The 27,994-nt window shown below is 41.9% G+C and overlaps 1 protein-coding gene across 7 annotated transcripts; it reads right to left on the bottom strand.

The window, feature by feature from the left end:
- Window positions 1–21: 21 nt before the first annotated feature.
- On the bottom strand, window positions 22–27,709 carry Myh2 (myosin heavy chain 2). 7 transcript variants are annotated; one of them, XM_045130518.1, is made up of 39 exons: window positions 27,506–27,709; window positions 27,266–27,409; window positions 25,392–25,548; window positions 24,319–24,346; window positions 24,117–24,225; window positions 23,932–24,024; window positions 23,401–23,464; window positions 23,175–23,273; window positions 22,035–22,138; window positions 21,449–21,587; window positions 20,978–21,096; window positions 20,739–20,888; window positions 19,548–19,718; window positions 19,148–19,460; window positions 18,807–18,824; window positions 18,576–18,625; window positions 16,806–16,893; window positions 16,602–16,719; window positions 14,484–14,607; window positions 14,260–14,396; window positions 12,006–12,261; window positions 10,033–10,275; window positions 9,764–9,940; window positions 9,536–9,681; window positions 9,371–9,461; window positions 8,895–9,284; window positions 8,194–8,320; window positions 7,226–7,344; window positions 6,878–7,074; window positions 5,783–5,966; window positions 5,532–5,697; window positions 5,307–5,431; window positions 4,594–4,902; window positions 4,305–4,508; window positions 2,906–3,031; window positions 2,655–2,825; window positions 2,465–2,569; window positions 2,270–2,365; window positions 22–174 (listed from the first exon to the last, which is right to left on the bottom strand). In XM_045130518.1, the coding sequence occupies exons 1-39, from the start codon at window positions 27,707–27,709 to the stop codon at window positions 22–24; spliced, it is 5,814 nt and encodes a 1,937-aa protein (XP_044986453.1). The 7 variants fall into 7 exon arrangements, with proteins under 7 accessions (XP_044986453.1, XP_044986449.1, XP_044986450.1 ...); XM_045130514.1 differs by lacking the exon at window positions 18,807–18,824 and having other exon boundaries at window positions 18,576–18,652; window positions 24,105–24,225; XM_045130515.1 differs by lacking the exon at window positions 18,807–18,824 and having other exon boundaries at window positions 18,576–18,650; window positions 19,143–19,460.
- Between the last annotated feature and the right edge of the window lie 285 nt (window positions 27,710–27,994).

The raw sequence follows: 27,994 nt of genomic DNA, 5'->3' as shown, positions 1-27,994 counted from the left end.
TCCCACAGCCCTGGGGCTCCGTCACTCTTCACTTATGATCTTCGTGTGAACTTCGCGGCTCTTCACCCGCAGCTTGTTGACCTGGGACTCGGCGATGTCGGCCCGCTCCTCGGCCTCCTCCAGCTCGTGCTGAATCTTGCGGAACTTGGATAGATTTGTGTTGGATTGTTCCTCCTGAGAACGAAAATGGAATTGTGAGATGTCCATACTGTACATCATCTAAGCTCTGGACACTTCTGAGAAGACAAAGCATTGCATCAACAGATACGCAACATCTCACCATTTCCTGGATGTTGCTTATCATTGCAATTGGTTTTATGATTTAATTGGAATCAGTCTCTAATAAATAATTGTATCCATATGTTGCAACCAAGCTGATATATGTCACAAGTAAAGCAAAACTAATAAGATCAGAGAAGGCAAGCATGTATGACTCAAGGTTGTCACACGCGCCTTTACATGAAGAACATTCACTAGAGTTGGGTGTTTTTTGTCACATTAAGGGTGAACTTAACAATCACTTTTTAAAATTGAAATATCTGTCAAATTCTGTTCTGGATCATTCTGTCACACAATGATCACTTGATTCCTCCTGCTTTGGATATAAAAGTGAGTGCATTGGCAGATTCCTAATATATAACATAATTCTGACATTTTAGTACCTACGCCTATCTAATCACTGACAGTCACTCCTTTTAATAAAGAAAGAGTTTTAGGGCTGGAGAAATTGCTCAGCGGCTAAAGGTCCTTGCTTGATTGCTAAGCCTAAACCTGAAAGCCTGATGACCTGAATTTGATTCCCCAGCACCCACGTAAAGCCAAGTGCACAAAGTGGTACATGTATCTGGATTTTGTTTGCAGTGGCAGGAGGCCCTTGAGCACTCATACTCATTCTTTCTGGCTGCCTCTTTCTCTCTGTGTCTGTCTGTCTGTCTGTCTCTCTCTCTCTCTCTCTCTCTCTCTCTCTCTTTCAAATAAACAAAATAAAATAAATATTGTTTTAAAGTAAGTTACTGCTTAGTAACCTATCCAAGCTATGACTGCACTCAGGGATAAAACTGGCTTTATTTTCTTTCCCCTGTTCTCTCTTGGACAGGTCTTGGTATGAGGGTTATGTGAGCCTCTCAACACACACTGGAAAGCCTTCCAATTGTCCCATGCTTTTGAACAGCTTACATAGCTGAGGATTATCTGTTCCTTAAAATTTTGAAAGACTTATCTGGACCTGGGTCCATTTTCAAAAGTAATTCTGAAGTAATATTCAGCCAACTTGGTGGCATACATTCTTCTAGAAAAAAAAATCATCAACTTATCCAGGGTTTCAACTTTGAAATATATTTATATATTGCATTCAAAAATATTTTCTATGTACCTGGATTATATTTTCTATATTCTTAATGTTGTATTTGTATTATCTCTCATTTTCTTCACTAAACTAGTTAGAAGTATATTTTTTTAATTCTCCAGAAGCTATAACATATTACTAAAATGTTCAAATTAGAAAATAGTATACTCTGATCAATTATTTTCTGCCTTTAATAGAGCATCTTATTTCCATTGTTATAATTATTATTTATAATTTATGAATTGGATATGAGCTTATTGATGCATTATTTTAATTCACATATGAAACAATGAATAGCTCGAAGCACAACTTTGACTATATTCTACAGGTTTATAAAAGCAGCATGTTCCTCTTCATTTTATTTATAATTAGTAATCAGTAAGCATATTTTTTAATATTTCACTTTAGCTCAGGAATCATGTAAGAAAGTTTGTTTTGTAATATTATATAGATTTTTGGTTATACTTGCTTATCTTTTTGCCACTTTATCACACCATAGGCAGCCTGTATTATTTCTGATTTTAAGTCTTTTTTTTTTTTTTAATTTGTAGCCTGAAAGTTTACTTTTTTTTTTTTTTTTTTGAGGCCCAGGGTCTGATCTTTTTTCCCCCACTCTTTTTCTTTTTATTATTTACAAGACTGAGATTGTTTAAGTGTTGTTACTCATATGAAAATAAGCTACATTGAAATAAATTAAACACAAGACGGTCTTCAGACACGGCTCAGATAGGATGGGCAGCCCCAGGAAAAGTTTACTTTTAAAATCAAGCTAGTGATATCACAAACGACAAGCATAAAATACAAAATATGCAAAAGTCTTTAAACATGCAGTCTTAGCAAAGGCATTAGCTTATTTGATAAATTATTATCTGTTAGCTCTTCATAGCCCTGGGGCTTATTCTTCCCCATCCCGAGACTACTTACAGCCTCCTCGGCTTGTCTCTTGTAAGATTTCACCTTTGCCTGAAGCTTATCCACCAAATCCTGAAGCCTGAGAATGTTTTTCCGATCTTCCTCTGTCTGAAGGATTATAAAACCACAGAGTGTTACCCCCAAGTCACATGAGCATCGCGCATCTATTGGAGAGAACACTCAGCTGATAAAAAACTGCTGCCGCACCTGGTAAGTGAGCTCCTTCACTCGCCTCTCGTGCTTGCGCAGACCTTTGACAGCCTCAACGTTGCGCTTCTGCTCACTCTCAACCTCTCCTTCCAGCTCACGCACCTGCAAGTAGGTCGGCTCCTGAGAACTCTTCATCCCATCAGACATTGTGAATAGGGGGAAATGGGCACATATACTGAACACCCACCCTGGCCTCCAGTTTCTGGATCTGCTTCTTGCCGCCCTTCAGCGCCAGCTGCTCCGCCTCGTCCAGGCGGAGCTGCAGGTCCTTGACCGTCTGCTCCATGTTCTTCTTCATCCGCTCCAGGTGGGCGCTCGTGTCCTGCTCCTTTTTCAGCTCCTCCGCCATCATGGCGGCCTGGGAAAGAGATCAGGAAAGCTATTGGTGTCGGGAAACCTCCCGACTAACAAGGTGGAAGAACGCGTGTGTCTGCTTACATCAGTGATGGCCTTCTTGGCCTTCTCTTCTGCATTGCGGGCCTCCTGGACAATGTCCTCCATCTCTCCCTGGATCTGGGAAATGTCTGTCTCCAGCTTCTTCTTGGTGTTGATCAGGCTGGTGTTCTGGTTAACAATAAGTTATACACCTTCTTATGTCATTCAAGTACTTAGTGGAACTCAGTTTTTGAAAACATTCAGATAAACTTTAGGAATTAAAGAAATGCTCTGTAATATTAAAAATGTCGCATAGTGAAATTAAAATAGAATTGCTACAGAATGTTCAGCATCTTCAAGAGCATCACAAGCAGAACAAATAGCTTTATAATTTTATAATTTCCATTTACCAACGAGACAATCTAGCCACATGATTAAAATTATAACAGATACATTTACACTCCACTTCTGCAATAAAGCTGTCACTATTGATAACAAGGGTCAGTAAAGCCATTAGCACAATGGAATGTGTGGCAGCTTTAGAATATCCAAGGAAGTCAATCAATAACATTAACATAAAATGGAAAGACTTCTCAATAATAGAGTGAAAATTTGGCAGAAGTATAAAACCTGGCAATTATATAAAAAAAAATTCATGCTTTGGGGTAATATACCTCCCAGTGAGCTGTTGGTCAGTAGGTCCCTGAGGCCCCCAAATAGTACTGCTTCATTGCCAAGACTCTTGGCTGCCCACCAGAACTAGAGGATGAGACCCTATTGCTGAAGACACCACATGCGTGATTGTAGGGCACTGAGCGATCAAGCTAGAACTGAGCTAGCAGCCTGCTGTCTAGTTGTCATTGTGCTGGAACGCGCTATGTAGAGAGCTGGGGTAGAAAAGTCATTAGCAAGATTGACTAGCAGTAGACCCTGCAAGCTACGTAACTGGCCAATTAGGCTAGATGTGCCCACTACTGCAATAATGGCATTTGTGTTATGGGTATAACCAATTGATCCCTGATTGGATTTGAGGCCTCCTCCATGGAGGGAATTCATGCCTAATACTGAACACCTACTGAAAACCCTATGGTTAGGAAGGACCATAAGGCCTAAGAGGAAGGTATAACTACTGTTTGGCTACATGAATATATTATGCCCACAAAATTACCCTCTCTCTATATATAGGTTTGTCTTCATGTATTAGTACTGCTCTCACTTTGGTTTAGAGCAGTTTCTTTTCAGAAAGTGGTGAATGCTGGGGAGTCTCAAAGTGCTTGAGAAGTGAACATTGTGTGTGTAGCAATACAGAAACATGGTTATTACACCCTCCAGTGCCTTGGGGACTGTAGCACAAGAGGCAGTGGACAAAATATAAGAGCTAAAGGATGAGGAGGAGGGCTCAAAAATCAGGCTTATATATTCCGAGACATTTACTACAAGAAGTCCTTGCACTCAATCCCACCTGGGTGTGGAGGAGCTGTACACGCTCACTGGCATCCAGGAGCTCCTGCTCTGCAATCTTCCTGCTCCTCTCCGTCTGCTCCAGCGTGGCCCGCAGCTCCTCAATCTCAGCCTGAAGCAGGTTGGCCCTGCGCTCCACCATGGCCAGCTGCTCCTTCAGGTCCTCCTGGCCCCGGAGAGCATCGTCCAGGTGCAGCTGGGTGTCCTGTGGGATGAAGGATCACTGAGACACCGTGTTCTCAGGCCCTGGTCACCCCAGTCATCAGTGAGCACGTCTTAATGCCAATGACCTTAAGGATCCCTTGGGTGTTCCTGTAGTTCCTCAGGGCCTCAGCAGCCATGCGGTTGGCATGGTTCAGCTGGATTTCCATCTCATTGAGGTCACCCTCCATCTTCTTCTTGATCCTGATGGCATCATTTCTGCTCCTGATCTCTGCATCCAGCGTGCTCTGCATGGACTCCACCACTCGAATGTGGTTTCTTTTCAGCTGGTCGATTTCCTCATCCTTCTCGGCAATCTTCCTGTCGATTTCAGACTTGACTTGGTTCAGCTCAAGCTGGATGCGCAGGATCTTTCCCTCTTCATGCTCCAGGGATGCCTTAAAGACAGCAGGAGGTGACATTAGCAAAAACAGACAAACAAAAATTCTGAAGTGTTGGGCTCGGGAAATTGCTCAGTGGTTAAAGTATTTGTCTGCAGAATCTTCTGACTGGAGTTCAATTCCCCAGTACCCACAATAAAGCCAGATGCGCAAAGTGGTGCACGCATCTGGAGGTCGTTTGCAGTGACTAGAGGCTCTGGTGTGCCCGTGTTTCTCTGTTTCACTCTGTATACATCTACCCCTCTCTGCTTGCACATAAATATACATTTTTAAACAATCTGAGGTGTTTCTGCACACAGATAAGTTTGTTCCATATATTTTATTTTGACTCATCTGTAGGTGAATTTAAGACCCGCTATTTTATGAATATATTGCTCTACCAGGCACAATTTGACCTGTACCTCTGCTTCTTCCAAAGCAGCCTGAAGTTCGCACTTTTCTTGTTCCACTTGTTTCTTTATTTTCTCCAGTTCATGGATACGTTTGCCTCCTTCTGCAATCTGTTCTGTGAGGTCAGAAATCTCCTCTGTTTGGGTAAAAGGCAGGTGATGGTTTAGTCAGGAGCTAGGCATAAAAAAGTGATTCTTTCAAGGCATGAGTACTGGTTGGAAGTGAGCGAGACTCACGCTGTAAGTTTTTGTTCTCTCGCTTCAGAGTTTCTAGATGGTCCAGGGATTCCTCGTAGGCATTCTTCATCTTAAAGAGCTCAGTGCCAAGGGAGCGGGCCTCCTTCTGGGAGGCCTCAAGCTCAGCATGTGTTTCCTCATATTTCTGTTTCCATTCTGCCAAGATCTGGAAAAGCAATGGCAGTTAGCTCCTGTAAAGGGCAGGGAAAGTTGAGGTGTCGAGGGCAGAGGAGGCTGCAGGAGCGAATCACCTTATCGAAGTTCCTTTGCTTCTTGTCCAGGGCCGCACAGGCTGCATTGGTTCTCTCCACGTCTAGCATGAGGTCCTCCACCTCGTTCTGCAGCCGTTGCTTGGTCTTCTCCAGGGAAGCACACTTGGCGTTCACGGCTTCAACGTGTTCCTCAGCAGCCTGCAGACGCTGGGCCAGCTTCTTCCTTGAAGATTATATACATCATCAGAGAGGAGTGACCATAATAATAAATAGAAAATAGGACTAGACTGAAGGGTATTGAAAACTTCATATTAAATCTATTTGTTCCTTCAGCAGTAACCAATGAGCTCCTCTCAGGAACCATACTCTGAGCACCTAGCATCAGATAAGACAGAGAAGCTTGTAAACAAGCGAGAGGGATCCAAAGTAAGCAAGTCAGAAAATGCATAATGAGGGCTGGAAAGATGGCTTAGCTGTTAAGTAAGGTGCTTGCCTGTGAAGCCTAAGGACCCCTGTTCAACTCCCCAGATCACATGTAACCCAGATGTACAAGGTGATGTATGTGCAAGGTCACACATGTGCGCTAGGTGACGCTTGTGTCTGAAGTTCAATTACAGTGACTGGAGGCCCTGGCGCACCAGTTCTCTCTCCAGTGCTTGCTCTTGTTCTCTCTCATTAAAAAAAAAAAAGAAAGAAAAAAGAAAAAGCCAGCCTATTGGGCTTGCCACAACAAAAAAAAGAAAGAAAATGTGTAATGATACCATTCAGATCTGAGTGGCAATGAGAGAAATAAAATAAAGTAAATGTTGGATAGTGATTGTAGCTATTAGAAGGAGGTCTCCCTAAGGAGGTAACATTTGAGGCAAGATCTGAAAGTCAGAGGGAGGTCTCAAGTGGAGATGCCCGAGGCTAGGGTGAGCTTGATGCACTTGGCAAAAAAGGAAAAGCTGTGTAAACAGTAATTACATTTATCCTTTGTTTTCTTAACTCCATGTTAGGCTGGGAGGGAAGTAACCATGTTTGTTTTGGGGGAATTATTCTCCAGTCACTGGCAGATAAAAGCTAGTTAGCCAGCTTTGGTGAACTGAGTATGGCAAGTTTCCTGCATATTCTCTCTCCTATCTGTGCCCTTACTTGGCCTCCTCCAGCTCCTCCGTGCGCTGGATGGCGTCCGTCTCGTATTTGGTCCTCCACTGGGCAACCTCGCTGTTGGCCTTGGACAGCGCCCTCTGCAGCTCGGCTTTGGATTCCTGCTCCTCCTCGTACTGCTCCCGCAGCAGGTCACAGTCATGGCGGGAGGACTGCAGGGCGTGGGCCAGCGCGTTCTTGGCCTGCAGAGATAGTAACACCTTCAGTTTGCTTCATTGTACTTTAGACATTTAATTCCTAAGTCTCTAAATCCTTATAGGTTGTATGACTGGCTCCTTATAAAGTCAACTCATGGGACATAAAGCCAGCAATCAGTCTTAGACTGATAATGACCTTCACTTCCTCCTCAAGTTGCCTCTTTAATTCTTCAATCTGTTGAGTGAATGCTTGTTTACCCCTCGATAACTGAGACACCAGAGCTTCTTTTTCATCAAGCTGGCGTGAAAATTCACCTGACAGAAAAAAATAAATGGCACTGTTGTTGTCTAAGGAAAGAAAATTTCTGCAAGCAAGCCAATTTTAGAAATCAACTTAACCCTCCCTTGCCATCCATGACTGGACTTTGCTGTTGACATCTTCATGATCAGTGACAAAGCTCTGGTTTTCCAAACAAAACTTGCATATCAACCCAAATGAATAAATACCAGCTTAAATTCTTTTTGTCTTTTCCATAACTAGTTCTTTTAGGCTTGTATGACATTATGCAAAACCTGGTAGTGACTGTCAAAACAGGAAGCTAAAATGTACAATTCCACACAGTCCCAGTTCCATAGACTTTAAAGAGATGGGGATATCCCTTGCTCCATTGGGGAATTTAGTCAGTGCTGACATAAACAAAAGACACATAGGAATGGAGACAGCTCCCTGGGGAAATCGGCTACCACAGATACCACTATCTTGAAAGATCTTCACTTCCCTTTACTATATGGTAGGAAAACCTGGAGAAGATTATGGGACTTGCCTAGCATCCCATGAGGCGTTGGGTTTCCTCCTCCCTAGCACTGCAAAATAGCAACAGCCACAAAAATTGTGGACTGAAAGAGAAGTTCTAGACCATACTGGAGTGACTCTATTTCAATACCCTTTCTGTGAATCGGTTTTCAGGCCTTTCTGAGCTTGACTTAATCATATGGAAATCTTCATCCCCAATGTCTCCAAATGACCTTGCGTGTGGATTGAGTCTGAGCCTTCTGGTGACTCACACTTATTCTCACCACCTTTTAAGCTCTTGCATCACCAAATCATTTGTTTTGAACTCCATCATCTCTGCTCTTAGACACCATGAAGGAGGAGAGACTTACCAGATTCGGTCTGCAGGCGTCCCCTCTGGGTGGTCAAGTCATTGATGAGCCGCTGCTGCTCCTCCTCCTTTGACTTCAGCTCGCTCACTTGGTCCTCTAGAGTGCGGCACATCTTCTCCAGGTTTCCCTGCGACACGGAAGGGGAGTGAAGACCTTTTAAGATAATGGCATCTGTCATAGCTGATTTCTCCACAAATAAAAATTAATGCATTTATTTCCTTTCATCTATAAATCATATTATTCTATATGTGATGGGATATCAAAACATTTCCTTTTATTGAATGAAACTGAATCTGAAGCTCTGCATAATAGTTATATAATAACTTAAAGACTTGGTTCTGATTTTAAAATTCTGTAAGAATTTCATGGACTTTTCTAGAAACACATTCAAAAATGCCTCATTACCTTTATGTATACCAAAACTTGTTCTATAACTGAAATTGTGGGATACCTGTATTCTCCAATTGGAAACCTATGTTCAAGTCACTCACTGTGTAAGGACTAATGTGCTTGGAGTCTTTGAATTCTGGGTCTTCATATGTTAAATTGAAAAATAAAAAATTATCATTTCTCTGCTCACTTCCTCTATTACTAATATTTGCAGTAATAGATGTAATGTTCATAAGCTTCCCTTCCTATGTTAACTGATGTGTCCACAGTGGGTAGTACCGCTAATATCAATGACCCCAAATATGTTGTACCTTGGCTTTGGAGACAGTCTCCACATTGCTGGCGAGGTCGTCGATCTCCATCTTCATCTCGCTCTTCTCCTTCTCCAGCTTCTGCTTCACCCGCTGCAGGTTGTCAATCTGCTCCCCGAGCTCGGCCACGCTGTCCGCGTGCTTCTTCCTCAGGGTGGCCGCTGTGGCCTCGTGCTGCAGGGTGGCCTCCTCCAGGTCCCTCCGCATTTTCTGGAACTCGGCCTCCCGCTTCTTGTTCATCTCGATCTGGGCAGAGGTGGCCCCGCCGGCCTCTTCCAGCCGCTCGCTGATCTCCTCCAGTTCCCGGGAGAGGTCAGAGCGCTGCTTCTCTGCCTTGGCCCTGGAGGCCCGCTCTGCCTCGATTTCCTCCTCCAGCTCCTCAATGCGGGCCTGGGGGTAGAGGGAAATACACACTCAGTGTGTTGGGTCAGTTATGTCTTCATGTTGCATTAGTCCGATGGAAACCATGGCCTTACCTGCAACTCCTTGATCTTCTTCTGCAGCTGAATCCCAAGAGCCTGCTCGTCCTCAATCTTGCTTTGCAGGTTGCTCATTTCAAACTCTTTCCTTAAAGAAAAGGACAACTGCTTAGCTCATATCATATACTGGACAAAATCCCTAAGCAAGGTTTTCACACTTACTTTTTAAGCCTTTCATCCAGCTGCTGTTTCTCATTTTCAATGTCCATTATGGACTCTTGGGCCAACTTCAAGTCACCCTCAAGTTTCCTCTTGGCTCTTTCCAGGTCCATGCGAAGTTTCTTTTCTTGCTCCAAGGATCCTTCAAGCTAAATATAATAATGTTGAATTAGAAAGGGTGCTTTTTTTCTTTTTTAGAAGAAAACATTTCCTTAATAATTCCAGACTTACATCGTCCACTTGCTGCTCAAGCTTGATCTTGGCTTTGGTCAGCGTGTTGACTTTGTCCTCCTCCGCCTGTAGGTCATCCAGGGTCTGCTGGTGGGCCTCCTGCAGGGCCTTCTTCTCCTTGGTCAGCTTGGCGATGTTTTCGTCCAGGCCTGCCATCTCTTCTGTCAGGTTTTTCACCTAAGGAGGTCAAGAGAGAGATGGTCTGTCCTGGAGAGCAGCCTGGTGGCATGGCAGAGGCTCCACGTGGCATGGCGGGAGATGCTTCATACCTTGTTCTCTGTGGCATGCTTCTCCTTCTCCACCTTGGCCAGCGTCAGCTCAAGGTCATCGATGTCTTTCTTGAGTTCTGAGCACTCGTCCTCCAGCTTCCTCTTCTTGGCTGTCAGCTCAGCATTGATCTCTTCCTCATCCTCAGCTCTCTCAGTCACCTCTTTGATTTTGGCCTCAAGCTGGATTTTGGTTTTGATCAGCTGGTCACACCTTTCCTCTGCATCAGCCAAGCCTTCAGCTTCCTAGATTTGGCAATAAAATCAATAAAATCAAAATCAATTGAAAGGAAAGAATAAAATATATTGCATGATTAGAGTGTGACCTTCTTCGCATGATCCCTGGATTTCCTGTACTCACTTATGTACGTGTTCAGGGGTCTGTGTTTCATGAACCACTTGCTGTGTGCAATACATTTTTCATATGAGAGGGAAACCAAAACATACTATTTGCTGACCTGTTTGTTAGGAGGGTAAAATTTATAGTAGATTAGAACACCTTTCTCTCAAAAGCTACCATTCAAATAGAAAGCTATTTGTGATATCAGTGATCAAAGAAGTTAAATCTGGGATGGTTTTGTGAAGGAAGTAATATTGAATTGGCCTTGTGAGATTAGTAGGATTTGAGTTTGCAGAAGTCGGCTCATTAGGGAAAGGATCAGGAGTTGGGTGGGAAGGCATTCAGGAAAAATTCAAGATGTGGCTGCTACTGAAATATTTCCCTTTGTTGCATTGGAAACTGATTCTGATGAAGATTCAAGTTGAGGGCTGGAGAGATGGCTTAGCGGTTAAGCGCTTGCCTGTGAAGCCTAAGGACCCCAGTTTGAGGCTCGGTTCCCCAGATCCCACGTTAGCCAGATGCACAAGGAGGCGCACGCGTCTGGAGTTCATTTGCAGAGGCTGGAAGCCCTGGCGCGCCCATTCTCTCTCTCTCCCTCTATCTGTCTTTCTGTGTCTGTCGCTCTCAAATAAATAAACAAAGAAAAAAAAAGATTCAAGTTGAGGTATAAAGTAATCAAAAAGTTTCTGGAAACGTGCTGTTTTAAATTTAGAGGAATAGGGAGGACAGGAAATAAGAGAGATATGGGATATATATGAACCAGTAATCTTCCATAAAAAACTTTGAATGCATAAAACACTATTATGTGTTCCACACAGCCGTGTGATGAGATCAATACTAGAGGACAGATTCTGAGTGTCAGTGAAGAAAAGAGTTGGGTACAGATTTAAAGAAAGCAGTAAGAGCCCCGTCTTTAAGCTTGGAAGAGTTATTATATTGCCCAATACTTGACAGCAGAGACTAATCTGAACAGAAAAAAAGTATGAATTGTGATGAGTAAATTATCCCAGATCAATTCAATTCAACCCAAAAGAAAGACAGTCTTGTAAATGACATTTCCAGGTCAATGAAATTGTAAGATGAGTGTCCAGGGGAGACTGGGTGGAATAGAAGGCAGAGTAACTGGGATAGCCATCAGTGTGATGTCACAGGCCACAGACTGTTGATATAGATTGCAAAGAGCAGATATATTTTGCAGATCAATGACAAACTATAATTCAATAACATTTGGTGTAGACATTGTCGGCTCTCCAAACTGTGATGTAAGACTCATGGATATCAAAGTTATTTGAGGTTGTTCCAGGCTTTCTCCTCTTAATGCTTTATTGAAACTGTTTCATGCTAAAGCCACATTCAAAAGCTATCTTCAAAGGGAGAGAAACCAAAATTGCTGTATTTGATGAAATTGTGTTGAATGGAAACAGACAGACAGCTCCACCTCATTACAATGCCACTGGGTTATTGTAGCACTGTCGGAATTGTCTGCTGGGCATGATGGAATGCATGGCCAATTGAAGTCTCTGACCTTCTCTCCACTTAGAGTGCCTCCCTGCTGACCATGGTTCACTTCTCACCATGGCCAGAGCTCTAGCACTGCATGCTGTTTAGTGATGCTCAGGATAGAACCTCAACTTACAGACTGAACTTGGAGCTGCAGGTCATTTTTCTCTTTCAGCAGTGACACCATCTTTTCCTCCAGCTCCTTCCTTTTCGCCTCTGACTTGGCGAGCTCGTCTTTGGTTTTCTGGAACTCCTCCTTCATGGTGGCCATCTCCTTCTCGGTCTCTGCGCTCTTGAGCAGGGGCTTGATCTTGAAGAAGAGCTTCATCCAGGGCCAGTGCTTGACGTTCATGAAGGCGCGGATGTTGTACTGGATGCAGAAGATGGACTCCCTAAAGTGCAGTGGTGCAAATTAGTATTGCGTGGATGATGAAGTGAGATGAAATTCCGACAGCAAGGATTGAGGGTCTTGCCATCCTGTTCCTCACTTGCTTTCAAGCTTGCAGATTAGACAAATTGTATTTCTGTGATAATAGTCAAAGACTTGGTAGTCATTAATTTTTTGATATCATTGCTTCTTAAACTTGGGTATGCCTAAAAATCACTTGACATACTTGTTAGCAATTCAAACTCCAGGCTGGAGAGATGGCTTAGCAGTTAAGAGGCTTGTCTGCAAAGCCAAAGGACCCAGGTTCAATTCCCCCAGGACCCACAGAAGCCAGATGCACAAGGTGGCACATGCATCTGGAGTTCATTTACAGTGGCTGGAGGCCCTGGTGTGATAATTCTCTGTCTTTTTCTATCTGCCTCTTTCTCTCTTTCAAATAAATAAATAAATATAATATTTTTTTAAAAAAAAAGTAATATAGATACCATGATTCTACTTATACAGATCCAGAGTCAGGGATTTAGGTGTATCCTGAAGCTATGCCTTTAAAATTTTTTACTTATTTGTTTAAGAATATGAATGAGGAGCCGGGTGTGGTGGCACACACTTTTAATCCCTGCACTCGGGAGGCAGAAGTAGGAGGATCGCTGTGAGTTCGAGCCCACCCTGAGAATACAGAGTGAATTCCAGGTCAACCTGGATAGAGTGAGACCCTACCTCAAAAACAAACAAACAAACAAAAATATGAATGAGGGCTGAAGAGATGGCTTAGTGGTTAAGGTACTTGCCTGCAAAGCCTCAGGGCCCTGGTTCATTTCTCCAGGTCGCACATAAACCAGATGCACATAGTGGCATGTGTCTGGAATTCGTTTACAGTGGTTAGAGGCCCTGGCGCGTCTATTCTCACTCACCCTCTATCTCTCTCCCTCTCTCTGTCTCTAATAAATAAATGAAAATAAAAATAGAGAATGTGGATGAATGGGCACACCAGAGCCTCTTGCAAACAAACTCTAGACATATGTACCACTTTGTTCATCTGGCTTAACGTGGGTACTAGGGAATTGAACCTGAGACAATTCAGGCCAGAAGTGCCTTTAACTGCTGAGCCATGTTTCCAGCCCCAACTTTGCATTTTCAATAAACTTGCAACATATGGTGATTAGACAAAAGTAGGACTGCCCTTTGAGAAGCTCTGCTGCACATCAGTGCTCCACACATTCTCACGAAATCAGGACAGGGGTAGAGAAAGGGTGCATGGTCCTTGATGGATGTGGGGTATGCAGTTAAAAAAATCAGAATCTGTTTGACAATCTCTAGTTTATATTTCAGTGTTGGGTGAATTTTATATTCTATTCTATAATACTACATTATCTTTAATCTAGATTACTTAAAATTGACCATCATATATAATTAGTTAATCAAATTAGCTAGTAATAACTAAAATTTATCACTTTATAACAATTTATAACAGAAAATTTTATAAAATTACAAGTGGTCCAAATAAAATTTGCTTCCCATAATTTGTTTATGTACTGACCCTGACTTCTCATTTATGTACAGGTACACAGGTGGTAATGTAAAATGCATTTCCCACTAGAGGTCTGAGACACCTGGCTCTTTGAATTCTGTCCCTGCATCAAATTTGATCAGTAAGAAGTCAAACCCCACAGTGACATTGTAGCTATTTTCTGCAAAAAGAAAGAAGTCGTTCACAGGCAAATACCCTGAATATTTAAAATCATGATACTTCAATAATAGAATCGAAGAAGTCATTTTTGTATTCTATCTAAAACCATCTTTGAAAATACTATGCATTCCAATATCCCTTACTTAATAATCTGTCCAACAAATTCATATCAGAACTGTTAGGACAAAAAACCTCTCTGCTTACTCACCAGTATATTTTCTCCTGGTAGGTATAAGAACTGAGGATGATTTATGTTTCTCAACTTGTTACCCACCCAGAATATATTCCATGCTGACCATTCTTGTGTTTTCATACCTTCTCTCCACCATCTTTTGGTATTCCACTCTCGCCAAGTACCCCCTGCACATGGCCTGGGTTCGGGTAATCAGTTGGGCCAACTTTTCATCTCGCATCTCCTCTAGGAGCCCCAGGAGACCAGCTTTGAAAAAGACCTGTGCATGGACAACATTGTAGGTCAGAAAGTTCACATAAGTTCAAAGGAGCAGGAATAGCATTGAGTTGGATTTAGAGAATCTCACCTTGGTGTGACCAAATTTATACTGGGTGTGGTCAATGTCAATAGAGCCAAGGAGCTTCTCAGAAGCCTTCTTGCTATCAATGTACTGCCCTTCAGGAATCGCACTTGCATTTAGTACTTTGTATCTGTTAAAAGTAAATGTAGGTTTTTAATACTTGCATTGTTTGTGAAATAAGCAGGACCTGAAAATTAAATTGCATTTTTGAAAATTAGAGCTTTGGAGTTTGTTTGCAGTGGCTATAGACCCTGATGCACCCATTCTCTTTCTCTCCCTCTTTCTTTCTCTTTCTCATTAAAAAATAAAATACTTTAAAAAGTTTTCTTTGTTCACAGAGGGAGGTTATTTACATGGATGACAACCTAAGGGCTATCATTTTTACTCCCTTTTCCTTCCCTTATAGTAGCAATTTTCCTTTCTGCTTTATCAGACCCTGTTGTTAGGAAAGGGGTTATATCATCTTGTTTTCATTAAAGTAGATGAACTTTATAATGGGATGTTGTCAGGAAAGGATTATATCATCTTGTCCACATTAAAGTAGGTGACCTTCATGAAGGAAAGTGTTGTACTTGGTTTGATGAATTTTTTATAAGTAAGATCCTGAGTCTAAGAAAATTGTTTTTTACTGAGGAATATGATAGAAGATATGTTAGGTATGAGGAGCCATCCTAAGTTAGCTCGGATGGAACTGCAAGGTGCTGTGGGTCTCGAACACTGCTCTTCCTTGTCAATTCCACCAGACTTTGACTTAGGGGACACCAGTGTCCTGTAGCTGTTACCTAGGCCTTATCCTTATCCTCAAGGTAGGTTTATAATGGAGGAAAAAAAACACCTAAGGAGTTGTCACTACAACATGTCCCCTCTGACTCTGGAAACCACTGGGATGCTAATGTGTAAGGGGAAAATTAGAGAAAAGATAATGACATGTTTGTAGCTATTCTTGCATGCAAAACTTCCTAATTCAGCTATTTATTAATTGGGACTTTGGACAGATCTGACCTCCTTATTTTACTTATCTAAAACTTTATTTGGATGAATTTATTCATCTAATTTATTCATTTATTTTTCTTATTTATTCATCTGAAAAATGAGGCCATGACAGTATTTCCCTCTACTGTGTTCACCTCTGTGAGCTAAGCTGGCAAAAATTCTGTGCAGCACTTAAATTGTAGTTTACCTGTCTTCTGACAATGTTATGAGGATTATAATATTTACTTCTTTTGTGACAAAGTAAACAACAACATTAGCCTCCCCCAGAACCTGTGGTCTTCCCAGATACAGGCTTTTGACTAGGTTTGCAGGACCCTCCTGTGGAGAGACCTGTAATAGCTTTGCAATTTATCTAAAGCTAAAATCATTCTTTAAATATTTCTGAAATGTAAATCTGCATATGTCTCATTCTTCTTACAAGTTCTCCAAACATCAGGTACACAGAATGGTTTGACATGCAAATGCCATTCCTTTCCCCTCACCCAGTTTTTATTTTGTCTTGTTTTGTTTGTTTGTTTTAGAAAACCTTGATGTAGGATAGAGTCCTGTGCTAAATAGCTACCCCCAGAGCTATTGCATAGGAGTGCAAACTGTACTTTGGCCACTGGCTATAACTTTTACATTTTCTCCTTTGTTTCACACCTTTGGACAGAATCTCACATCTTTGCAAAATTGGCAAATTTAGAATTTTGGTTTCTTTTCCTTTCAGCTAAAAATATTGTCATGCTCAACTTAGTATGAAGATTTGTTACATGTTTAAGAATGTCTTAAAGTTTGTGTTGCTAAGTGAAAAAAAAATCATGTACTTTAACATTTTGATTAAATTGTCAGACAAATAAAAATAAGAGCCGGGCATGGTGATGCACGCCTTTAATCCCAGCGCTCGGGAGGCAGAGGTAGGAGGATCGCTGTGAGTTCAAGGCCACCCTGAGACTATGTAGTGAATTCCAGGTCAACCTGCCTGGGCTAGAGCACGAGACCCTACCTTGAAAAACCAAAAGCCAAAACAAAATAAAACAAAAAACAAATAGAGGCATACTTTTCACTTTTCACTAACTTGCTTTGCTTACATTGAATTTTTTCATACTTAACATCACAATATGCAATATGTTATAATGAGTAGAGCCTGACCTCTGCTTGAAGTCCGCATAGAGGATTCTGCTTGGGAATCCTTTCCTGCAGATGCGGATGCCCTCCAGCACACCGTTGCACCTCAACTGGTGCAGGACCAGTTCATGCTCCATGGCACCTGAAAATACACATTTATTCTACTTCAAAGTCCAACAAAGGAGGCTTGACAAGCGTGTTTTGTGCTTTCACTCCAGAACCTCTTACCAGGAGTCTTAGTTTCGTTGGGGATGATACACCTCACAAAATGAGGATGAGTACTCCGGAGGTTGGTCATCAGCTTGTTCAAATTTTCCTGTAAGATCAGAAAAGTTCCTGTCATCTCACGCTATCAGCACAGTTATGAGAGCAGTACGTGATGTCTGTAAAATCCATCTCTGTTGCTAGACTAAATGACCCGGTGGCTGTTTTCACTGAAGGAAAGAAACGCCTTGGGTGCATCTCCTGGGATTAGCTCTCTTCCTCAGTGCATCTTTCTGCACTTGAGTTGGCAGGAGATACGTAGGTAATGCAGCCTGCTATGCATGTCTTTTCTCTTGATACCACACCATGCTGCTTCTACCCCAGTTCTTGGTTACCCAAAGACATTTACAAGGCCTTTGCTTTCCCATACTGGGTGGTTATTCTCTCTTCTACTAAATGAGGAAATGCAAGTCTGTACCACATTTGGACTTTATCACTTTAACCCTTGTATTTGACAAGGGATTGAATTAAAGATAAAGATACCAGGCTGGAGAGATGGCTTAGCAGTTAAGCGCTTGCCTGTGAAGCCTAAGGACCCCAGTTCGAGGCTCGGTTCCCCAGGTCCCACGTTAGCCAGATGCACAAGGGGGCGCACGCGTCTAGAGTTCATTTGCAGAGGCTGGAAGCCCTGGCGCGCCCATTCTCTCTCTCTCTCCCTCTATCTGTCTTTCTCTCTGTGTCTGTTGCTCTCAAATAAATAAATAAATTAATTAAAAAAATATTAAAAAAAAAGATACCATATTAGCTTTTTGTAGATTTTATGATTTTTTTTTTTACTATTTTTTAAAAAATGTGTTTGTTTGTTCTGGTTTGGTGGTGTTGGGTTTTTTTTTTTTGGTTGGTTTGTTTGTTTTTGGTTTTTTGAGGTAGGGTCTCAATCTAGGCCAGTTTGACCTGGAGTTCACTACAGAGTATCTGGGTGGCCTCGAACTCACAGCAATCCTCCTACTTCTGCCTCCTGAGTGCTGGGAATAAAGGTGTGCGCCACCACGCCCAGCGGCAGATTTTTTTGTTTGTTTGTTTGTTTTGGTTTGGTGGTGTTGGGTTTTTTTTGTTGTTTATTTATTTTTCTTGTCCTTGCCATGGAGCCAAGGCTGGCCTGCAATTTGCAATCCCTTTGCTTCCTTCTCACACATGCTGGGATTACAGAAGAGCCTAGCACAGCCAGCAACTCCACTAGCTAGCCTAATGCCCTTTAATCTTCCATAGTGACCTTCCTCTATTTCGTGACGGAACTAGATTATGCATAGTAGGTCATTAAGTTCTATAAGATCTCCTATGAAGTCGCCTTCATTATTTGACTTACATGACAGTAAGATAATACTTTCTGAATAATTTAAATCCCTTCTCACTCACTTTACACCAAAAAAAAAAAAAAATAGTTGTTAATGTCAGTCTTTTTCTAATGACTTCTGGGAAAGAAGCTCTTCTGCTTCTAAAACCAATTTCCCAAAGTAATTGGTAGTGTTAAAAACAGGCTTGCTTGTTTGTTTGTTTTCTGGAGGCTGGAGAGATAGTTCAGTGGTTAAGGTGTTTGTCTAGAAATGACCTGGGTTTGATTCCCCATTGCCTACGTAAATCCAGATGCACAAAGAGATGCATGCATCTGGAGTTCATTTGCAGCATCGAGAGACCTTAGTGTGCCTATTCTTTCTGTCTGTGTCTTCTCTCTCTCTCTTTCTCCCTGCTTGCAAATAAATAAATAATATTTTTAAAAAAATGGGTTTTTCTTACTCTGAAAAGGGCAGACACAGTCTGGAAAGAAGAGCCCTTCTTCTTGGAACCTTTCTTAGCAGCCCCACCACTTGCCTCTAGAGAAAAAGAAAGAAGGAAAGGTGTCATTCAAATGTAGTTTTGAATACACAGAGTGACATCTGGATGATTTCTGTTCTTTCCTGGCTCAAATGGAACATTTCCCTATCTACTAGTGCCTCTGGTGGAATCTTATTTTCCAACTTAGTTTACATTTACTTTTCTGTGAATCTTTCTCTATTGAAAAGTGACATAAAGGGCATTCGTCACACAGTTAGAGATCAATTTGAGGTATTGGTGATTATGTTGTCTGTGATATCCCCAGAGCCTAATATTCAATATGGAAGAAGGAGGAGGAGACAGTCACAGAAGCCCAGGTTGTCCACTGGTTGACAGTCTAGTTCTGTGGGGAGGTGAGCCACAGCCACGTATGTCCACAGCAAGGAAAGAGGGGAAGGCTTGCCACCTTTTGGTCTGGGCTTTGAGATCACTAGTCTCGATGTAACATCACATTTTGTGATATCTATAGACAATGTAAAACTTGGAAGCATTACCTGCCTCAGCAGCGGCTGCTGCACCAGAGAAGAGGTGGGCTAGAGTTTTCACGGAAGACTTCTGGTACAGGCCCACCACGGTCTCATTCAGGGGGTCCTTGTTCTTGTCCAGCCAGCCAGTAATGTTGTAGTCCACCGTGCCCGCATAGTGTATGAGTGAGAAGTGGGCCTCGGCCTTGCCTTTGACCACTTTGGGCTTCTGGAAGTTGGCAGACTTTCCAAGGTGCTGCTCGTACAGCTTGTTCTTGAAGGAGGTGTCTGTGGCCTTGGGGAACATGCACTCCTCTTCCAGGATGGAGAAGATGCCCATGGGCTGTGTGTAAGGCAAGACAAAGGCATCTGGGTAAACATGAGGGGCAGACTACACAGGAAGAGAGCACAGAGTGGTGGAGTAGGCTACCTTCTCGATGAGCTCGATGCAGGCGGCCAGGTCCATCCCGAAGTCGATGAACGTCCACTCGATGCCCTCCTTCTTGTACTCCTCCTGCTCCAGCACGAACATGTGGTGGTTGAAGAACTGCTGCAGCTTCTCGTTGGTGAAGTTGATGCACAGCTGCTCCAGGCTGTTGAACTGCACAAACACAAGTGTTTACTTTTCTCTGAAGCTAATTGAACATTTAGAAAAAAAAAAATACCCCTTCATTGGACTGAAAGAGCCTCTTCTGGAACAAAACAAAACATTTGAGGGCACGTGGAAGCCATTTTATAGAAAATGTTAAGCCAATATTAATATTTTTTCTTACGTCTGAGTTTCAACTTTGCTACCCCGTGTTGATTCCTATTATCATCTCCATTTTCCAGAGGGCTCATTTAAGAGCTACCTTGCAGTTCATGAGAAGCTGAGTAGGAGCCAACACTGAATGGGCGTCACTATGGTCAGCCTTTCAAGTGACTACTGCTGTCCTTGTTCTTTAGTGTGGAATGAAAATAATCAAGATACCCAAAACCATAGTTCTATTTAAAAGAAACCACCAAAATATCAGTGCTAAGTATATAGTGGAATTATGTGGAATCTTTTTCTCTGACTTCTTTCTACATTTTCTGTAATACCCAGGTTTTCCTTTAACAATTACAAAGAAGATAAAACCTTTTAAAAGCTCTAAGCAAGAAAAGTGAATTTCATAATCGAACGGGAAATTTTATTTTATTATAATACATTAAAAGGCATTAAAAATTAATTGAATTTTTTAATGATTATAATCGCTAAGCTTTTCTCAGCCTTGATTATCAGCCTGAGTATTTGTCAGTGGCTTCTCCACTGTATATTCATAGAATATAGCATGTTGCTGAAGTTTACTGTGATATTTTAGCATCAGCCACATTTGTTTTGTGGGATTTTTAGAGCCCTTCTTCCCCTACAGTGTAACTCCCTTAGGATTACACAGCAAGTTGAACAGCCCTCACTGAGCGCACTGACGGCCAGGTAGGTGGGACCATCACTACAGCAAGTGATTAGTAGCTGTCAAATCTCTTTTAAGTCTTCATATGGCTGACAGATGCAAGAAAGGGTCATAATAGTCACCAACTGCTTCTTATGAATATTTTTGTTGTTTTATTATAAAAATATCTCACCAATTAACTAGCAACTCACATCAAAGATCTCAAAGCCAGCGATGTCCAAGACCCCAATGAAGTACTGCCTGGGCTGCTTGGTGTCCAGCTGCTGGTTGATACGGGTGACCATCCACAAGAACATTTTTTCATACATGGCCTTGGCCAGGGCACCCACAGCGTTGGTCACCTAGACAAGCAAAGACGAAATTCTTGAAGCTATGTGAGGACTGTGAGTTGTTTTCCATAACCAGCGGCGAAACTGAATTATGGACATACCTGCTCAACAGTCTGGCCTTTGGTGACATACTCATTGCCGACCTTGACCCTAGGGTAGCAGAGAGCTTTAAGCAGATCAGCTGAGTTCAGACCCTGGAGGTAGGCTGCCTTGTCAGCAACTAAAAGGAGGAATAGATCCAATGTTTTATTGGCCCAAAGAAGCCCTTCTTCTTAAATAAATAAGCAAAGCTCCCTTTAAGCCATGTTCTTTTTTGTGTGTAGTGTTTTAGTATGTCTTTGTCTTGGCCATTTTTTTTTCACTAAGTTCAAGGCTTTGGTTATATGAAAAACTTTTAAAGTATAAGGAGACATACATCTAACGTTCACATTTTAAATAGGATATTACATAAAAATGCTAAGAAATTTAACTCTAAAAAAACTGAATTTACCTTCCTTGGGAAAATTCAGGGTAACAAGGTAAGAATATGAGTTTCAAATGAAATTAAATCAGGCCAGTAACTAAGTTGGTACCTTCAGTGCCATCTGGCTCAGCCTGCTCCTCACGCTGCTTTTGCTTGAACTTCATGTTCCCATAATGCATCACTGCCCCCGTGAGCTTATAGATAGAGACCTTTTCTTCATTAGTAAAGCCCAAAATATCAATAGCACTCTGTCAATAGAACAAGAGGATAATTGTTAGGGTTATGAGCCACACTTGAGACCTTCCACTCACGTTCCCCTTCCTGACTTGCTGGTCAAAGTGAAGAGACTGCCAGCTATTGGCAAGCAGAGTATTCCTCAAGTTGCTATGGAAAGGCATATGGGCAAGCAGAATCCACCACAAGCAGTGGGATTATAGGCATATATACTAAGCAAGAATAGTGAACTGAGGGCACTGGTGATTTTGGAAGATGGCACATGACTTCATCAAATGGTTTAGACAAATTCCAAAGTGAGCTGATCTTTAGAAGTCTTCAAAGGGAAAGCCTTTGACTCAGTGGGCCCATATATGTGCACCACCCCTGAATCTTTGCTATTTCTACTGGAAACTGAATATCTGCACGGACCATTGCTCAGACCCAACATAACAATTCCCATTGCTCTGTGTTCTACTTACATCTGTGGCCATCAATTCTTCCTGGTCATTGATGCTGGCCACACTGATCTCCCCTTGGCTGACAAATGGGTAATCATAAGGGTTTGTGGTGATCAGCAGCATCTCTAAGCACATGGGACAAAGCACAGATAAAAAGAGTCATTCTCTCCACTAAAGAAAGAGATTTCTTGGCACAGTCTAAGACCACTCTATGATGCTTGGTTGAGAGATGAACGACAGGCACTGACGGAGTGCTTAAAGAATATTTAGCACTACCTCAAACACCTTTAAGTTTGATGTCATAGTGTCTCCTATCATTATCTGTTTTTAAACACCTCTACAATACAACAAAGAGAATCCCATAGGAGAAATGTTATATCTATGCATATGCACACAGTCATTATACTGGTGACTAGCTAAAATGTGGAATTGGATGAAGGGGAAGGAATGAATACGAGTGGATTCTGCTCAACTCGAGAGCAAAGCAATATACAATCATCAACAATATTTATTAATATGGAGAAAGCATGATATGCTCAATAAAGTTATAAAAGAGCATATAATACTATTATTTCAATTATGTAAGTTATATGTATTTATAATGTAAAGGTATGGTTATAGAGGGTTAATACGCATCTAAACATGCCTAGTGGTTAGGTCACAATGGTAGAAACTGGGAATGGTATTTTCAGTTTTCCTTTTGTTTCTTTATGGATTTTTTTTTTTTTTTTTTTTTTTTTTTTTTTTTTTTTTTTTTGCTTTTTTGAGGTAGTGTCTCACTCTGATCCAGGCTGATCTGGAACTAACTATGTTGTCTCAGGGTGGCCTCGAACTCATGGTGATCCTCCTACCTCTGCCTCCCAAGTGCTGGGATTAAAGGTGTGTGCCACCACGCCTGGCGCTCTTATGGATTTTTCACAGTAAACACATTATTATTTTTACCAAGCTTCATTCTTTTTTTGTGCTAGAAATTGAATTCAAGGCTTTACAAAAATACTAGGCAAGTGTTCTACCCCTGAGCTATACTCCTAACCCTCACAAAGCTATCTTTAAAAATGAAATAACAAACCCAATAAAATTCAGACATGGAACATTAGGTTGGAAAATGCATTGACACGTGATGGTGCAGTAATTTTGCAAAGGAATGATAACATTTCCTACCAATTAGTTCTGGTTTCTTGTTTGATGTGATCTGATAGAAAATATGATAGCTTCTTTCAGCCTTAAGCTGGAAAGTAACTCTAGACTTCTCTAACAGATCTGGAACAAAACAAAACAAAACATAAGTAGGAAAAACTGTAAATGAACATGTAATAGGCAAGTTTAATTTTCTACCAACTTTAAACTTTAAAGCAGATCTGCCCGTAGAGGACATGCAGGCACTCACATGTTTCAATATCAGCAGAAGCCAGCTTTCCTGTTGTGCCAAAGTGGATTCTGATGAACTTGCCCTGGAAGGAAAACCAAACATTACTACTGGGTTTTTCTGAATAACAAATCTTAGAAAAATTCAGAACACTTGATGTTCTGAGGCTTTCATTTTAAACCAGTTTTGAGACTATTTATATCAGAAATAAAAGCCTATCCCCTGTTTTGTCAGTAGAAGCATTTATCTTAAAGAGTTCATGGATATGATAAGTATGTGAGATAATGAGTGTGTTAATTAGCTTGATTTCATTATTGTGCCATATATATATGCATATATATGTGTAAATTTTGTGTTGTGTCCATGAATATACACAACTGACAATTAAAAATAAAATACTTTATAGCATGCATAATAGCAATAAAAATTAGGAGTACAGAAAATAATCCACAGTGTAATATAAAGTGTATAAAAGGATCAGAGAATGTGTCTCAAAAATCCCATAAATTTTGGCTGTTGGGCAGTGCCCATAACAGTGCCCAAGAGACTTACGAAGCGAGAGGAGTTGTCATTCCTCACGGTCTTGGCATTGCCAAAGGCCTCCAGTAGGGGGTTGGCGCTGATGATTTGATCTTCCAGCGTCCCCTGCAAAGGCAAGAGCAGGCCTTGCATATGGGATTCCGGACTTCTGGGAGCCCTGGCAGAGTCTGGATCCTCAACCTGACTCTCAGACCCACCTGCATTTTGCCAGATTCCTCCTTCTTCTTCTCCCCAGTCACCGCAATTGTTGCAAAGTACTGGATGACACGCTTCGTGTTCACAGTCTTCCCTGCCCCGGATTCTCCGCTGTCAAGTCAGAACAGAATCAGACGAGGCTCCAAAGCTAGCAGCTACCCACAACCCAAAACCGGGAGAAAAAGAAAGTAAAGATGGACTCACGTGATCAAGATTGACTGATTCTCCCGATCTACAAGAGAAATGCAGGCCCTAAATACAGTTGTTCACCCACTTGTAAATGGCAAGTGAAATAAGAATGAATAATCCTCACATTTCTCAGTGTGATTTTCAGTTCTTAGAGGTTGGTGTGCCTGAGGCCTATCATCTTTCCAGTCCCTCTTCCTCCTCCCTCGCTCTCGCACACAGCACCCATTTCCTGAGCACCACTCATATCTTCACAGAAATATTTCACTTGAGGAAAAGATTCCACGGGGAACAGAAGGCTTGAACGCCATAGCATGCTTGATCATGGCATCACACAGCTGCACTAACTTAAATACTCTACCACAAAATAAGTATCAAAAGGGGACCTGGCTTTGGTGTCAGGCTTTGATGACAGTTGAAGTTAGCTGCATAGTTATTGTGAGTAAAAGAAGAAAGGAAAAGCAGACATTGAAATTCTTTAGTGTGTAAGGAGCAGCAAATGCAATGGTGGAGCTTCATTTCCTACGTTTAGGTTCATGCTGCTGCGTACTTTGTCTCGTGAAGTTTCTAAACCATTTCTAGAGAGACCACAAGTGCATAAGATCAGTGTAGCTAAGAGAAACAACACTGTAGAAAGTCAGCTCACAGAATAACTGACTCCAAATACGGCTTTCAATCTGAAGCCCTCTGTTGTCGCTTCTGGGCAAAGGGCAATAGGTACCTCTGATTACAATTCAGAGAGACTGCTCATTGGTTGCAATTCATGATATTGAGGATAAAGAAGCGAAGTTTTCTCTTTCCTGGAGACCCAGTTTGTGTGTGTGATTGTGTGTTTATGCTTGCATGTGTCTACATATGCTTGCGGATGCTTGTATTTCTGCTCAAACTTAGTGACTTTCAGACTTATTCCAGAGCTTAACCGTAGGAACTTCTATTGTCCTTGGAATATTTAAAAGATCATTAGCAGTTCTGTAATATCTCACAACTACACCAGAATCAGTGAAAGGGGATCATTTCAGAGTGTGATGAAATTGCTTGGGACTCTCTTTTGTGGTTCTGCTGAGAAAGAATGAAGTACCCAGCTCACTCACCGGTCAGCATGAACTGGTAGGCGTTGTCAGAGATGGAGAAGATGTGGGGCGGGGCCTCCTGGCGCTTTTTGCCTCGGTAGGCGGCCACCACCTCGGGGTTGTACACCGGCAGCCACTTGTAGGGGTTGACGGTGACACAGAAGAGGCCCGAGTAGGTCTACATAAGGAAAGAAAATAACCACACTCAGGCCTTTCCTGTTACTTAGCCAATCACTTATTAATTGGATTTTGACAAAAAGGAGCACTTTAAATGAGTACACCACATTTTTTCCAGGCATCAGCATGAAAATTAGTTGGCAGCTAGCAACATCTTTAAGGGAAGACACCAATTCAGACTTCGTATTGCCATGCTTAGGACTTGTCCCAGTGATTCTTCACAGAGCAGGACCTCCAGAGTCATGTCTGCTTATTTGCTGTTAAATGTGTACTGGAAGGTATTGTGATTGTTTAAGGAAACATGAATATATTTCTTTTGCAGAATTAATATAATTAAATTTATAAAAACATGAATTTGCACACCAACTAAGTTTCCGACAGTAAGAGAGTGATCAGGTGAACTGTGGTAAAATTTGAATATAGATGTATATATGCAAATGTATATATACTTATATACATACACATGACACACACATATATATATATGCAAAATCTTTAAGAAAGTAAGCATGAGAGAATGTAGTCATACTGGAAAATGTGTAAAAGACTTCTAAGCTATAAGAAAAGCAAAAAATGAAATAATATAAATATATTTTGAATACAATATAGTGATTTTAGAAATGTAGGGCAACTCATCCAGGATACACTAGATGTGATGTTCCACAACTAGATGTGATGTTCCACATTAACATCAGGCATATCTGCATGGACACTGCCCAACTGAATATCAGTACTGACTTAACTATGCAAAAATATGAATGTGACATAGCACACAACTTAAAAATAAAAAAAAATTAAGAATATTTAACATAACATGGTATACAGTTAAAATATTTGGGGGCTGGAGAGATGGCATAGTGATTAAGGCATTTGCCTGCCAAGCCTAAGGACCCAGGTTCAATTCTCCAGATCCCATGTAAGCCACATGCACATGGTGGCACATGCATCTGCAGTATGTTTGCAGTGGCTAAAGGCCCTGGCATGCCCATTCTCTCTCTCTCAAATAAATAAAAATAAAATATTTCAAAAAATATCAGGTTGTGCATTATGTTTCAAGTCTGAAAAGCAGCAGAACTGAAATTATGTCCTTGAGAGGTTCCCGGCAGTGCAGGAGATGGGATGTGACTCAGTGATTGGGCAAAGCGTGGAGAATGGGAATGCCGTACAGTAACAAGAGCACAGACCACCAGCACTGCCTGGGGAGCTGAAAAGGTTTTGCTGATAAAGGGACCAGAACATACTGGTACAAACTGTGTTTATTTAGGAGGAATGAAGATGAGTGAAATTTGATTCCTAGGAATATAGCTTTAAATGCTAAAACACTTGTGTGCTTTCCCTCTTGGGATGATTCTGCGGTAGGAATGGAGAGGAGAGGGGGAAGATGGAGGCATGACTCATCAACAGATCCATGGGTAACCCCGCCAGCAGAGAGCCTGGCCTTCCTTGCTGTCAATGAGAAAGGCCGAGTGCTATTGTTGGACTGAGGTCTACAGTAGCAAAAATGAACTTTTTTTCTTTTCCCTTTTTTCTATAAATTACTTATGAACTTTACTGTGTGAACAAAGCATGTGTTGGTCCCATACACCTCAGGTTATCCTCTTCTGACTTATTCTCCTAGTGACTCATGACTTCAGGTGATGGATTTGTGCTTCTTTGGGAGCCATAGGTTCTTAGGACACATGGTGGTGACAAGACCCCTCTAAGGGTCACTCACTCACGTAGATCATCCAGGCTGCGTAGCGCTCCTTGAGGTTGTACAGCACTGCGGGCTCGTGCAGGTGGGTCATCATGGCCATGTCCTCGATCTTGTCGTATTTGGGAGGGTTCATGGGGAAGATCTGGTCTTCCTTTACAGTCAGGGTCTGATAAACAAGACAGGTAAGCATTGGAGTCAGCTGACTGACCAAACCCTCTAAAACTCAGCACGATGCAGTAGCTGGCACAAGGTCTCTACTCACCGCTCCCCCTTCGGTTTTCACAGTCACTTTCCCCCCTTCTCTGCTCTGAATAGTTCCTTTGACAAAGGATTCCTTGGGCTCCGCCACAAAGACAGATGTCTTTGCATCAAAGGGCCTATTCTGGGCCTCGATGCGCTCCTTCTCGGACTTGCGGAGGTAAGGAGCCGCCTCCCCGAAAACAGCCATCTCCGAATCAGAACTCATGGCTGCTGAACTCACAGGTCCTGATGGGGATAGAATATGTCACATTGGAGAGACTGCTCTGGGTGATGTGACCATAGGGCTGGATATTTCAGGGTGCCACTTATAAATTGCACTAGGCAGGTTTGCTGTGACTAGTCTGTAGTTCCAAAGCAAACATCTCACTAGAGAAGAAAGATCTTCTATCCTCTGAGAATGGCATTCTGCTGAGGGAACTGGGTCATAGTGTGGCTGCCAAGTATTGTGAAACCCTGAGTAAGTCACTGGATCATTTTGAACCTCAGTGAC

The sequence above is a fragment of the Jaculus jaculus genome, chromosome 12 (genome assembly GCF_020740685.1).
Source record: "Jaculus jaculus isolate mJacJac1 chromosome 12, mJacJac1.mat.Y.cur, whole genome shotgun sequence".
NCBI lineage: Eukaryota > Metazoa > Chordata > Mammalia > Rodentia > Dipodidae > Jaculus > Jaculus jaculus.
The sequence above is the reverse complement of the archived record's forward strand: the minus strand, read 5'-3'. Positions and strand labels throughout refer to the sequence as shown.